Source organism: Crinia signifera, chromosome 7 (assembly GCF_055691185.1).
Source record: "Crinia signifera chromosome 7, ASM5569118v1, whole genome shotgun sequence".
Taxonomy (NCBI): Eukaryota; Metazoa; Chordata; class Amphibia; order Anura; family Myobatrachidae; genus Crinia; species Crinia signifera.
Window position 1 is genome coordinate 188,160,683 of NC_139223.1, and position 14,652 is coordinate 188,175,334.

A 14,652-nucleotide genomic window follows, 5' to 3' on the forward strand; every position below is an offset into this window, starting at 1 on the left:
CCAGGATTAAAAACAGCATATAATCACCAGCCACGGTAGAATTGCTGCTTATATCCACTTGTACTGTTTGGACTGGAGGACCCCTGGAACTTCCACCCCGAGGAGAAAGGTGTCCGGAGCCTGGCTACTTCGGTGAAGGGATCCCTGGGTGTAACCTCCCATTTGTTATCACCGGCTGGTGATTATATGCTGTTTATAATCCTGGAAATTGTGAGTGCAAAATAAATTGTTTCCCCCTTTGAAAAAAGGTGTTGCACTATTTCTGTTTCCGTTTTAGAGCATTTGAATATCCTACAGTCCGTGAAGAATTTGGTGACCTCCTCTATTTTTGAAACAACCTTAGGATTGGCCAAATTTAAAAGAACTGATTCTACAAACTATTATGGACACTTACATATCAATGGTGTAAGTTATACCCTGGAAAGCGCCATATGCACTAGTATTTCCCACTAGTATTGGGAAAGCTGGTGAACTTTCCTCCACCAGTGCACGCTGCTTCCGGGCATCAGCGCAAATAATTGGATATTTTCTGTCTTTGTATCCACAGTATACTGTATGGTTACAAAACGAGGTACAGTATACAGTAACACAAAGAGGTACAGTATGCTGTATGGTTACACAAAGAGGTACAGTATAAGGTTACACAGAGAGGTACAGTATACAGTTACACAGTGGTACAATAAGTGGTTACACAAGAGGAACAATATACAGTTACAAAAAAGAAGTACAGTATTCAGTTACACAGAGAGGTAAAGTATACGGTTACTCAGAAGTACAATAAGTGGTTACACAAGAGGTACAGTGTACGGTTACACAGAGGTACAATAAGTGGTTACACAAAGAGGTACAGTATATGGTTACACAAAGAGGTACAGTATACAGTTACATAGAGAGGTACAGTATATGGTTACACAGAGGTACAATAAGTGGTTACACAAGAGAGACAATATACAGTTACTAAAAGAAGTACAGTATGCGGTTACACAAAGAGGTACAGTATGCGGTTTCACAAAGAGGTACAGTATGCGGTTTCACAAAGAGGTACAGTATTCGGTTACACAAAGAAGTACACATTTACAAAAAGGTACCCTATTGAACATATACACAGAGGAACAATAAACAACCTGTACACAAAGCACAGGGAAAATGGCCACTGCCACGATTTTCATGATTTCCACATGCACAGTAGAGATATCCGCAAGAACAAGGTACAGATTCCATGTTCCCAGAGACCTGCGCTAAGAACAAGGTACAGGTTTCATGTTCCCAGAGACCTGCGCTAAGAACAAGGTACAGGTGCCATGTTCCCAGAGACCTGCGCTAAGAACAAGGTACAGGTGCCATGTTCCCAGAGACCTGCGCTAAGAACAAGGTACAGGTGCCATGTTCCCAGGGACCTGCGCTAAGAACAAGGTACAGGTACCATGTTCCCAGAGACCTGCACTAAGAACAAGGTACAGGTGCCATGTTCCCAGAGATCTGCGCTAAGAACAAGGTACAGGTGCCATGTTCCCAGAGACCTGCGCTAAGAACAAGGTACAGGTATCATGTTCCCAGAGACCTGCGCTAAGAACAAGGTACAGGTGCCATGTTCCCAGGGACCTGCGCTAAGAACAAGGTACAGGTGCCATGTTCCCAGAGATCTGCACTAAGAACAAGGTACAGGTACCATGTTACCAGAGACCTGCACTAAGAACAAGGTACAGGTGCCATGTTCCCAGAGATCTGCACTAAGAACAAGGTACAGGTACCATGTTCCCAGAGACCTGCACTAAGAACAAGGTACAGGTACCATGTTACCAGAGACCTGCACTAAGAACAAGGTACAGGTACCATGTTCCCAGAGACCTGCACTAAGAACAAGGTACAGGTGCCATGTTCCCAGAGATCTGCACTAAGAACAAGGTACAAGTACCATGTTCCCAGAGACCTGCACTAAGAACAAGGTACAGGTGCCATGTTCCCAGAGATCTGCACTAAGAACAAGGTACAGGTACCATGTTCCCAGAGACCTGCACTAAGAACAAGGTACAGGTACCATGTTCCCAGAGACCTGCACTAAGAACAAGGTACAGGTGCCATGTTCCCAGAGATCTGCACTAAGAACAAGGTACAGGTACCATGTTCCCAGAGATCTGCACTAAGAACAAGGTACAGGTACCATGTTCCCAGAGACCTGCACTAAGAACAAGGTACAGGTGCCATGTTCCCAGAGATCTGCACTAAGAACAAGGTACAGGTGCCATGTTCCCAGAGACCTGTGCTAAGAACAAGGTACAGGTACCATGTTCCCAGAGACCTGCGCTAAGAACAAGGTACAGGTGCCATGTTCCCAGAGATCTGCACTAAGAACAAGGTACAGGTGCCATGTTCCCAGAGACCTGAGCATGTGCAGTAGAGATAGCCCCAAGAACAATGCACAGGTGTCATGTTCCTGGAGACCTACGCATGTGTAGTTGAGATGTCCCCAAGAACAAGGTACAGGTGCCATGTTCCCAGAGACCTGCGCTAAGAACAAGGTACAGGTGCCATGTTCCCAGAGACCTGCGAATGTGCAGTAGAGATAGCCCCAAGAACAATGTACAGGTGTCATGTTCCTGGAGACCTGCGCATGTGTAGTTGAGATGTCCCCAAGAACAAGGTACAGATGCCATGTTCCCAGAGACCTGCTATCTGCAGGAGAGATGTCTCCAAGAACAATGTGTGAATACCATGTGCATATACAGTAGATTATAGCACTAATCCATAGTTTACTTCACCAAAGAGACGCAGTATGCAATATCTCCACTCAAAGAAACCTTATATATTAGACTGGTAACAGCCTTCATATTACCAGAGTGGTCAGGCCAAGTCATGTCTAAGTACTATCTGCCTGTGTCTCTCTGACATTAGAGAAATGGCCGACATTGAGTCTCCGCCCTACCTCTGTCCACCAATGACAATGTCCCAGTAAATCCAGGACTGGTTTGCTGTGTGCCCCAACATCAGACAGTTTAGCATCTCAAACATTCTATGCAGGCTCTATCAATGCGTTTCACAGAGTGAAGTCAGGAGTAATATTACTAGATATTATATAAACGTATTTTCTGTAATGCAAACTTGTGTCTGCTTTGTCTTTTGTACTTTGGGAAGTTACCACTTATTTGTTTTGTTGCTTTACTTATACAATATATAAGTTCCAAAAGTTTCTCATAACAATAAACATGAATCATTGTTAAAGATTAAAACAAAATCTAAAAAATTCTAAAAAAGTATAAAATGTTATTTCTTAGGTATCAACATGGATCAGCAACATAAACTCAGATCTCATCCGATGTAGCGACCCAGGCTTGAGTATCGGTGAATGTGAGGACGTGCTCAATAAACTCGGAGAGCTGGCAAATCAAACAAAGGTGACACAGTTGGTGGAGGCTGAAATACAAATGTATTCGGTTATAATGGAAAACAGTCAGCAGAATGGGTTTTAGGTGTAAACAAAAGTGTCACTGATTGCAATGGACTCCAAGGGTGAAATGTGATAGGATGAGAGATTCAGAAAGTGAGAGATTTGGTAAGAAATCTCCAGGTTTTTTTAAAGCGGCAATCAATTACACTGCAAAAATCAAACTGGTTTAGCAGTGTAAATGATTGCCGCTTTAAAAAAAAAACTGGAGATTTCTTACCAAATCTTTCACTTTCTGTATTTCCACAATCCAGTATGCTATTTTCTTGCGTAGTAGTTCTGTGCTATGATTTCTGGGACAATGCTGTAATCGTTGTGTATAATCCTATACAGGAGGCATCCGAGTGTATGGAGTCCGCTGCTCAACTGCTAAGAGAGGTGACACAGGCAGCACCATCGGGTGACGGAGTATTAACCAGCAGCTCACGACTTTTGGACGATAAACTCAAAGCTCTGGATCAAAGTATCGATGAGAAATTGGAAGTTATAAACGTGTACATTGCATTTCTTAAGTCTTCAAAAGAGGTGAGAAGTCTTGAAAGTAAAATGTGATTTGAATCTATAAATATAAAACCTATACCTGTATACAATGGATTCAGTACTGAATCCCGGCGGTCGGGATCCCGGCGTTCAGAATCCCGACAGCCAAAATCCCGACAAGGGGGGGACGTGCTGAAAATCGCTCAGTGCATACACACTGAGCAATTTTCAATCGTCCAAGCGATTTTCTCGAGGCAGGACGCTATGGAAATCCATTCACACTGGGCGGCTTTTGATCTGAAGTGGGTAAACGTGAGCTGCTTTCAGCTCACAATCGTCCATTGTGTGTGGCCCTTTTAAGAGGGATGTAACACATTTTATTCTACTCACATTTAGTGCCATGTTAGGTACACCTGGCATGGATAGTGACACACAGAATATGAGATGGGCACAGAAGTAGGGATAACCATCAGTGCAGACACCAACAATGGTTGCCATCGATGGTGATTCTGCACCCAGCCATCGATAGCGGCAAACTATTTGATGGATAACCATCGATAGTTTTAGCTATCAATTGTCATCCATTATATTTGACTGAATGGCCCGTGGGCTAATCCGAACTCGGGGGCGGGACTTCCGGGTGTCAGGGGCGTAGCTATGCTCCGTGTCCCGGCGCCTTGAAAAAAAAAAGAAGGAAACACCAGTTGTCATTTGCCATCGATTTAGGGAAACCATCTGGTTCTCCCACATCAATGGCAAAAGTATTCAACATCGGCCATAAACCACCAATGATTTCAAATCATCAATGGCCGATGGTTATCCCTACTCAGAAGAACTCTCCATCACCCAGATACGCCCTCAACACACCTCCTCCCCTCCCAGTGTGAGCGCCGAAGGCACCTGCACAGAAGGCCTGCACATGCGCAGAACTCAGCACAGTTAGGGCCATGGTGGGAATGGAACCCATGACCTCAGTGCTGTGAGGCAGTAATGCTAACCATTACACCGTCCGTACTGCCCTGTATATATAACACATGGTGGGAATGGAACCATGACCTCAGTGCTGTGAGGCAGTAATGCTAACCATTACGCTGTCCGTGTTTAAGAAAGTGCAAGTTTATAGAACCAATCAGATTATAGCTGTAATATTCTAGAAGGGGCTTGCTATATGGTAAGACTGTGATTGGTTGTTAATGGCAACATGTCCACTTCCATAAACCTGCACAACCCCACTTCTATAAACTTTGAAATAAATATACCCCACTGTCTTTCAATGTCCCAAGATTCACGTAGAGCTTAGTACTATTCCTTGCTGCGTAGAGCCAGGCTAGTTGGATCTGTTTATTCCAGCGTTCCTCTGCCTAGACTGACACAATGATATGGTTTTATTTATCAAGCTGGAATCTCACATCCAAAACCTAAAGGCGGTGTATGCACCTAATCCAGAGGAAGTATCGGTGTCCAGGCTGGAGTCAGCAGAACAGCGGATACAGTCTTTGCTGGATGAGCTTTTCTCAGTCCAAGATATGGGACAAAACTGTTTGAATATTATAAAAATGGTGAGTTCTTTTATTGCTACTGATATATTTTATAGAATTAAAATAATTATACAGAATAAAAGTGGTTTATATTTGCCTACATTAAAGGGATTTACAAGTGCAGAACATGTGGGTGTAACCGTGCCCTTACTTACTCATTTATACCCATTTATATGCATCCTGCATCCATACGATATGCGGAGAAATGACTTTTCTGCATTGAAATAAGATTAAGGACAGAAGTGCCTGTACTCTTCCTGCTTTCTACAATCCCACACCTCAGTAATGCTAATACATTAAACATATACATATTATTAGAGAACACAACTAAAACGACTTTTTGAATATTAAGGTGCCCATTTATCAACTTTTGTGTCCCCACGAAAATTAACTTTGTATGTTGCTGCATATCCTTGTGATCTGGAATGTATCTCAGGGTTGCCGACTTTTACAGTCTTCTCTCCAGGAGAACCCTGGAGAGGAGACTGTCAGCAGCACTTCTGGGGGCGGGGCCTGATGGGGACAACATTAGTCCCTGCCCCCAGTAATGCAAATTCACAGGTCTACCTGGAGGGGGCGGGGCTAAATTGGCACAATTTGCTTATTTAGCCCCGCCCCATCCACTGGAAAGCCGCAGCAATTCAAAACTCTGCCACAGGGGAGATGTGGGGGTCCGCCTTATCCGAGAGGGTTGCCGTCCTTTCCCGGGGGGCAGGAGGGGTATCCGATTTTCCGGGACCCTTCCGGCCATTTTGGGAGGGTAGGCAAACCTGATGTATCTTATATTTTATCTTCTACTAGTTAAAAGCTTGTCAAAATGACGGCTTCTGCAATATACTATCACTTTGATTTGTGACAGGTTTTATTTTCACTTTGATCTGACAGTTTTTACTTTCACTTTGATCTTGGCCAGTTTTTACTTTCACTTTGAGCTGTGACAGTTTTGTAGCCCACAAACTCTCCACCCCTCCCCCAGTCCCTATCTGTTCCTACCTCCAATCTCTGCCTTCGCAGCTCCCTCTCTCCATATCCAGCAAGTTTGAAACAGATCAGTGTCCCTACAAAAATTGCTTTCACTCTCTGTTATGACATCTTTTTAAGCAAACAAAGGAGTCATTTGGTCCCTCAGGTGACCTTTAGTGGTCAATGGCAGTACTTCACTTCATAGAGGTGAGGAGTTGTTGGCCTTTTATTTTTAGAGGTTTCTACAATATGCGTAGGCTACTGGAGAGGGTTCCTAAAGATCCTTTCTCAAAAAAAATTATTCTGAAATCTATCCTATAGGCTACAATGGGTAGTGCACCTAAAGACAGTGTTAGTTAATGGGGCCAAGAAGTTCTGAAAGCTTGGGATCAGATAGCAGTCATTATGAATATTGAGGACAAACATTTCAATAAGATAAGTGGTCAGGAAAAGGTTAAACATATAAATAAATACACAAACATAATAGACCCAGTACTGCACTTTCTAAGCTCACTATCTCCCACTTCATGGTAAGGCTCCTTTCTCTTCTTCCTGGCAGCTGCTCTCTGGTCCATTGCGATGTTTGAGGGCTCAGTGTTTGCCTATCAAGAGAGGAGAGCACCAGTGTGCATCTTCAGTGCAGGCCCATCCTCTCTTAGCAGCATAGATCAAGTAGAGAGTCCACTACACATGTGCCGGGCTCCGGGAACATGGTCCTGGTGCCATTTTCCCTGTGATTTCTGTACTGTACCAAAGCTCCAGGAAAATGGTGGTTGCACCATTTTTCTCAGTGATTTGCACAGTGCTACTGTAGGACTCCAGAAAGATAAGTGAACTAAATGGGTGCAGACAGGGTGATATGAAGGTCCCGGGACCCCAGCGCCTGAGTGAACCACACACCCTGCACACATTATGGATACACCACTGCCAGATAACTAAATCATGTGGAAACTACGGTTTCTGCATGATTTTTATTTTAAAAAGGATCTTGGTAAACAGTCCCCAATTGCATTCTAAGTCAGGGTTGCCTACACAGCACTTCAAGGGGCGGGCCTGGTGTAGATGTCATCAAGCCCTGCCCCCAGTACTGAAAATCCCACAATTCGAGGGTCTACGAGGAGGGGGCAGGGCTAAATGATTCCATTTGTATCTTTAGCCCAGCCCCTCCCCCGTAAAGCCACGAATCTCGGGAAAATAACTGTGGAGGGGGGTGGGGTTGCCCACCTTTCCAGGGGGGGCGGGATGGGGACCCTAATTTAGGGAGCCTCCTGTCCATTCGGGATGGTAGGCAACCCTGTTCTAAGTATATGTGCCAGATTCACTAAGCTTCAAAAAGTGATAAAGTGGAGAGTGATAAACAACCAGCCAATCAGCTCCCAACTTTCATTTTCCAAACATATTCTTAATATGCCATTTAGGAGCTGATTGGCTGGTTGGAGGAGAACCATCTGGTTCTCCCTCATAGATGGCACAATGTAGTACAACGACCATAACCCATCATTGATTTTGATTCATCGATGGTCGATGGGCATCCTTAAAATGACCTCTGATGACCTTTAACTTAATTGACTGTTGTGATGATTAATGCAGCAATACGCCTGCATTTCTATCCAGTGTACCGTTATATGGTACAGTAAATCAGTATAAGTATTAATCTTAATTTGAGACTGTTGGAGCCGGAAGGCAATGGATATAGATTGCACCTTCGTAAGGTCTTGCTACACTTGAGGCTGTGTTATTGAGATAAATATTCTTCTCATCAGACATCCATTCTCTATTTATATAAGAACATGATCCAATGGCTTTGGGAGTATAAATCGCTGTTCTAGTGAATCGATGCCGTCTTACTATCTATTGTGTTTACAGATGAAGAAGAACACCATTCTGAAGGACAGACACATGCAGACAGTGCAGGATACCATGGCGCACCTGAATAAGGAAAAGGCTGAGATCACAAATCTCTGGGCGGCCTGGCGACAGCATGTCAATCAAGTCCACTCCTCCACTCAGCAATGGAGAACAATAAAAGATCAGCTGCGATTGGTATATATTATCTAAGAGAACGAATTACAATTGTGTATTAAACATGTATGTCAGGTATATGGAAATGTATTATTAGATGGCTTATTTTAATAGGCTGCTAGCAGATTCCAAGAACTGGAGAAAGATCTACAACCTCTGTCTGCGCTGAGCCTTGGAAATGATCTCCAGAATATTTCAATTGCACTAGAGAATCTGTACAGCATTAAGGCAAAATTTCAGGTAAGCGGACATCAGATTAGTCAGGGTTTGCCAACTTTGATGCTGCTCTCTCCAGGAGAGGGCAGGGAGCCCCAGGAGGTAGGGGGCGGGGCTGGTGGCCAGGCCACAAAAGGGGTAGAGCTATTGAAATGCAAGTAAAAGTGGGTGTGGCCATTGCATCATCGTGGCCACTTCTCCCGCTGTATAATGCTGGGGTACTTGTGTAGTTTCACGGCGCCAGCATGCATACTTCCGGGTGTACGCTCGCCACAAAATATGTCCAAAAAAGTAACTTAACTCCATGCCAACATGGATAGTTCATACCTCCACTATCCATGTTGGCATGGAGTTGATTTTAAATAGCGTGGCGAGCATAGCGAGCCACCGAGCCCGCAGCGTGGGCGAGCGAAGCGAGCCCCGCAAGGGTACCCAGACGCACGGCGCCATGCTGGCGCCGTGAAACTACACAAGTACCAATGCTGGTATTACAGGCATTAAACAGCGGGGGTTGGGGTTGGCACGATAACGCAATTTGTGTCCTCTGTCCCCGCAGACCCTCCACCAAGGTAGGGGGGGGGGGCTGTGGGAGTCTGCCTCCAATTCAGGGTACTTGTCCACTTTTCGGATACGATTTTCGGGAGCCTTCTGCGAATTCTGGGGGGGGGGGGGTAGTCTTTTCTGTTATTCAGATCTAGTGATAACAAGATCACACTGATCACAACCCTTCCCCTTCTTGGGCTGGTATGTGGTCATAAGGTCAACACGGTCTAGGTCGATAGTCATTATAGTTCTACACATAAACAGGTCGAGATGCATTAGGGTCAGAGGGTCGACACAAGCAATAGGTCAACATAAAAACATACCACATAATATAGACGGGCCCCATATCAGATCTTGAGGTAGATTTAAGAGGTGCACCGTCCCATCATTGGTCTTCTGAGTTAGCCTCAAAATAACAAAACTTAAGAAATGTTCTGAACTATGGGCCTTATAGGTGGTATATAGGTAATATCACGGTGTAACGATTTATGGTGTCTCATTAGAATATAAATGACGAGATGGACCATGCAGTAAAGATGTCTGAACTCATTGCCCGGGAAGGAACACAAGCCAATGAAAAAACAGCAAAAATGAACTATGACCTGGCTGAGCATCGGCAAAGACTTAAGGACAGTATTACGGAGTATGAAGATGTTTTAGGCAAACTTGTGGAATTTTATAAGATGAAGACTGAAGTAAGTGATCCTCCCTCCTTGTTCCATACATTTTTTTTAATCATTTTAAAAACAGCCGGTATGAAATAAAATCTGACAGCTACACACACTACGGGGTTCATTCAGTTCGGTGCTTTTGCTCTATACAGCACTTACGGTAAACTGCCTGGAATTTATCACATATTTAGGATGATACTGAGAGAGGTGTCCTTGTTGAACTTAATACAAATGGCAGGTGTTGAACTTCTTAGATGCCACCTCGACATATTCACCTTAGGTTCTGGAAAGTCGGTATTGGTGTGTGGGCATTGGTGAAAGCAGTAAAACTTTGTATAAAGTAATCAAATACATTTTGCCTTTTTATTCATAATTTTTATTCATAATTTTAAAATTCAGATTGTGCCCATTATTTGATAGGAACCAGCGGTGGTTTTTACCTATGGGCTGCAAAACCCCACCAGGTAAAATTCGCCACTGTGTGAAGCCAGACTGGCAGTGATTTCCTATTAAAAGTCCGACTTGCCAGTCATCCATGGGCTGCTGCGGCCAATAAAAACGGGTTCTGCGCATGTGCAGTACTGAGGACGATAATGCACATGCACTGGTCCCGGATTCAAAAATAAGCTTCTATGGATTGATGCCGAAGCAACTCATAGAGAATGGGGCCATCACATGCGAGGTACCAAAGAAACTACAGATGGAGCGCCTCTCTTCTTTGGCCGGGGATCGCCAGCATGTCTCTGCTGGCGATCGCCGGTGCAGAGGCTCTCCATCTGACTGGGACGCGCGTGCGTCTCGCATGCACGCGCATCCCAGTTTCAGGACGGCACCGCTGTGGGTCCCTGCCCGTCTCCACTTCAGGGAGACGGGCAGGGATAGGGGGGCAGCGGGCCGGCGAGGGGCACTGGGGGGAGGCGGCGGGTGGCAGAAAGAGCCGTCTGCTGGTGGGGGCTGGCGATAGAATCACCAGCTCCTGCAAGGAAGAGACCGGCTCTATCTGTACTGCGCATGCCCCGGTCCCACGATGGGGGTCGAGACCGCCAGCGGGGACAAGCAGGCACTGGCGGCGGCATGGACCGGCGGGCACAGGTGATGGAACCAGCAGCAGCAGCAGTATTGGGGGCTGGGGAGGGGCAGGCATCCTGGCTAGAGGCAGCCCCCCTCCACCTTAGAGGTAAAGCCGCCACTGGTGGCAACAAATAAAAAGTATTTGGAAGAATCGTTAAAAAAAATAGATTAAATGCAGCCCTTGTTGGTATCCTCTTCCTGGATATGGAGAGAGAGAGCTGTGAAGACAGAGATTGGAGGTAGAAGCAGATAGGGACTGAGCCGTCATTGTGACGGGCTTTTAACTAGTGTTTGATAAATATACATCTAGTTTTGATATAAATATTTTTTTTTCTTTCTTTTTGTGCAGCTGAATATTCTTAAAGCAGAACTGGACCCTCCAACAGCAGCGCATATTATGAGTGAAGTCCAGCCAGCTAGAAGACAAGATCAGCAGGCACACATCCAGAGTCTGTATAAAATCATCCTTCGCTTGGGAGCGCAGATCATCTCCACAGCCCAGCATTCTGTAAGCAAGGTCGTGTTTAGTGGGAGTTGCCTTATTAAGGCGGACCCCGTGTGGAGGGGCGGTGCCTAGTGCCACGACCCCTATTTATGTCATTATGGGGAAGTGCCCCTGCTTCCCCTCCCCGCACTGTTAGTTGCCATGCACATCTAGTCAGTGATCACCAGCTGCTTTGGAGAGCAGTGAATGGATGTACAACGGTGCAGTCGCCATCGATGGTTGCCATAGATGGCAATACTGCAATCAGCCATCGATAGTGACAAACTATTTGAGTTTTAGCTATTGACGGTCATCCATTTGCTTTGACTGACTGGACCGTGGGCCAATCAGTAGATGGGGGCGGGGCTTCAGGGTTGTCAGGCACCTTGGAAAAAAAAAATCAAACAAACATTGGTTCTGCTGTGCCATCGATGGAGGGAAACCATCTGGTTCTCCCCCATTGATTGTAAAAGTATTCGACATCGGCCATAAACCATCGATACTTTTGAATCGTCGATGGTCGATGGCCATCCTTAGAGCAGTGGTGATCAATGGCTCTCTTGCTGTTAACAGCAAATACAAATTCCTATTTAGCAAAGGCCTTTCTGGCATGTTGTAAATTTCTGTTGGCGGGCGGTGGCACTTACCTGTTCGCTAGGCTGCGAGTATATCAGCCTAGCAACAAAAGTCTGAATCAGGCCCCAATTGTATATCTTGGCTATATGTAGGGTATACGGTCATTAGGTCGACAGTCAAAATGTTGACAGTCATTAGGTCGACCACTAAAGGTCGACAGGGCTTTAGGTTGACAGGGTCATTAGCTTGACACATGCATTAGGTTGACATTAGGAAGTTCGACAGTCAAAAGGTCGACACATTTTTTTTTTGAGCCGACATGTGCCGACAGGCGGTATTTCATGCCCTACCATCCACAATGGCGTGGTGGGAGAATAGGATAGTGTGCAAGGAGATATGGTGCATTTTTCCGGGAAACACTGTGTCGACATTTGGGACAAAAAAGTGAAAAACCTGTGTTGACCTTTTGACCGTTGACCTTCCCAATGCATGCGTCGACCTAATGACCCTGTCGAAATAAAGCCATGTCCAGCATTCTCTATGTGCCTACCACCCTGCAGCTAGACAGTGAATGTCTGTCAGCATGCTGATTGGTGGATAGCTGGAAATATCCACCAATCAGAGTCCAGCATTCTCTACCTGCCTCCCAGCCTGAAGCCAGACAGTGAATGGCTGCCAGCGTGGTGATTGGTGGATGGCTTGAGCTATCCATCAATACGAGTGCTGACAGCAACTCACTATGTGAAAGCATAGTTACCTCCCCTCCTGCATTCTGCAGGAGACTCCCTGAAATACTGTAGCAGCAATCTCCCTCTCTCCCTCATTAGTCTACCAATCTCCCTCATGTCACCTAGCCCACATTACACTGTTACATCATAGTTACCTCCCCTCCTGCATTCTGCAGGAGACTCCCTGAAATACTGTAGCAGCAATCTCCCTCTCTCCCTCATTAGTCTACCAATCTCCCCATGTCACCTAGCCCACATTACACTGTTACATCATAGTTACCTCCCCTCCTGCATTCTGCAGGAGACTCCCTGACATAGCAGCAATCTCCCTCTCTCTCCCTCATTAGTCTACCAATCTCCCTCATGTCACCTAGCCCACATTACACTGTTACATCATAGTTGCCTTCCCTCCTGCATTCTGCAGGAGACTCCCTGATATAGCAGCAATCTCCCTCTCTCCCTCATTATTCTACCAATCTCCCTCATTTCACCTAGCCCACATTTGAGGAAGAAAGGAATGAGAAAAAGATACATTTACATCTTTTGTCATGTATGGGTGTGGTGGGGCCCCAAATGCATTGCTTTGCTCAGGGCCTAGAATGTTGTTAATTATGTTTTGTATTGTACAGATGGGGCAGGTCCCATCTTGGCAGGGGATGGCGATGGCGACGCCAGCCACCATCCCCCGCCAGCGCCATAGCTATAGTGAGAAGGGGACACGCACGAAAGGCACGCGCGTCCCCTTCCAACAGCGCTTCCAGCCGCTCCCCCGGGTCACCGCCGGCTTGTCGGCGGTAGCCCGGGGTCCCCGCCGCTTGCCCGCACCCCCCCCCCCCCCCTAACCCTGTCCGTCTCCGTCTCCCTGAGGCGGAGACGGACAGGGTTCCCATCGCCCCGCCGACGGAGATTGAGACACGCGTGCGTGTGCGACGCACGCGCGTCTCAGTCATATGGCAGGCTAGGCTGCTGGCGGATCGCCAGCGGTGACGTTCTGGCGATTCGCCAGCAAGGAAGAGGCCTGCCCCATCTGTATCAGTTCATCCTCTACATTCCTACTTACAGATCAATAGCTAGAAATCCTCAGCAAATCTTTCTGCCTCTGATTTGTACTATACTTTCTTTTTAGAAACACATTACTGTACCCCTAAATGACCTTCAGCTGCAGCTTCAGGACCTGGAACATGAGAGCGTTGTCTGGATTTCCAATATAGAGAAGCGGCAGGAAAATGTATCTAGTAATGTAAACAGTACATCAATAGCGGATGTCAACGAGGTGAGTTACAGTATATGACTTACCATTTCGGGCAAAATATTAAATAAATAGCACTTTCCAATAAATCTCCCACTGGAATACAACTCTAGCTAACAGTAACTTCACAAAGAAGAAAAGGGGAATATGTTTTTATATAATGGATTTATAATAAATATAAGATATCATTTATAGATCTGATAATTACTTGCATTTTTTGCATAAACATTTTTTTGGAAACAAGTCTCAGGCCCCTGTTAAAAAGCAAACTTTAATTGTGCATGTGGGCAGGTGCAGGCGGGGGTGCAGGGGGGAACACATACACCCAGCGCATGGAGAGGATGCTGCAGCTGCCTCTCTCTCCAACTCAGCAGCACCGAGCAGCATGTGCTGGGCTGGGGAGAGAGGCTGTGCTGCAGCGGCAGCCTGTCCTCTCTCTCCCACTGCCCAGCTCCCTGCAACACCATAGGACCTAACGGGTCTCTGGCCCCTCCAACAGGACCGGGCAAAAAGTACCTGCTCCCCCCTCTCTGCGCCACTGCACGGAGGTCATGCAATGTTCTTCTGGGAACATTTTGGACAGCCAGGATATCTTTATGGGGCCCCTTGGCACCTGCTGGGCCTTAGGCAGCTGGTCCTATGTGCCTTGTGCTAATTTGACACTGGTCC

At 46.0% G+C, this 14,652-nt stretch overlaps 1 protein-coding gene across 1 annotated transcript in view; it reads left to right on the plus strand.

Annotated features, from left to right (window-relative positions):
• The window catches only part of CCDC141 (coiled-coil domain containing 141), a 143,521-nt gene that overhangs the window by 88,990 nt on the left and 39,879 nt on the right, over positions 1 to 14,652 (plus strand). The window contains exons 10-17 of the mRNA XM_083154708.1: positions 3,273 to 3,392; positions 3,776 to 3,967; positions 5,320 to 5,481; positions 8,290 to 8,466; positions 8,560 to 8,685; positions 9,708 to 9,899; positions 11,296 to 11,454; positions 13,861 to 14,007. Of these exons, the coding sequence (XP_083010834.1) occupies positions 3,273 to 3,392; positions 3,776 to 3,967; positions 5,320 to 5,481; positions 8,290 to 8,466; positions 8,560 to 8,685; positions 9,708 to 9,899; positions 11,296 to 11,454; positions 13,861 to 14,007 (1,275 nt within the window). The remainder of the gene's footprint in view (positions 1 to 3,272; positions 3,393 to 3,775; positions 3,968 to 5,319; positions 5,482 to 8,289; positions 8,467 to 8,559; positions 8,686 to 9,707; positions 9,900 to 11,295; positions 11,455 to 13,860; positions 14,008 to 14,652) is intronic.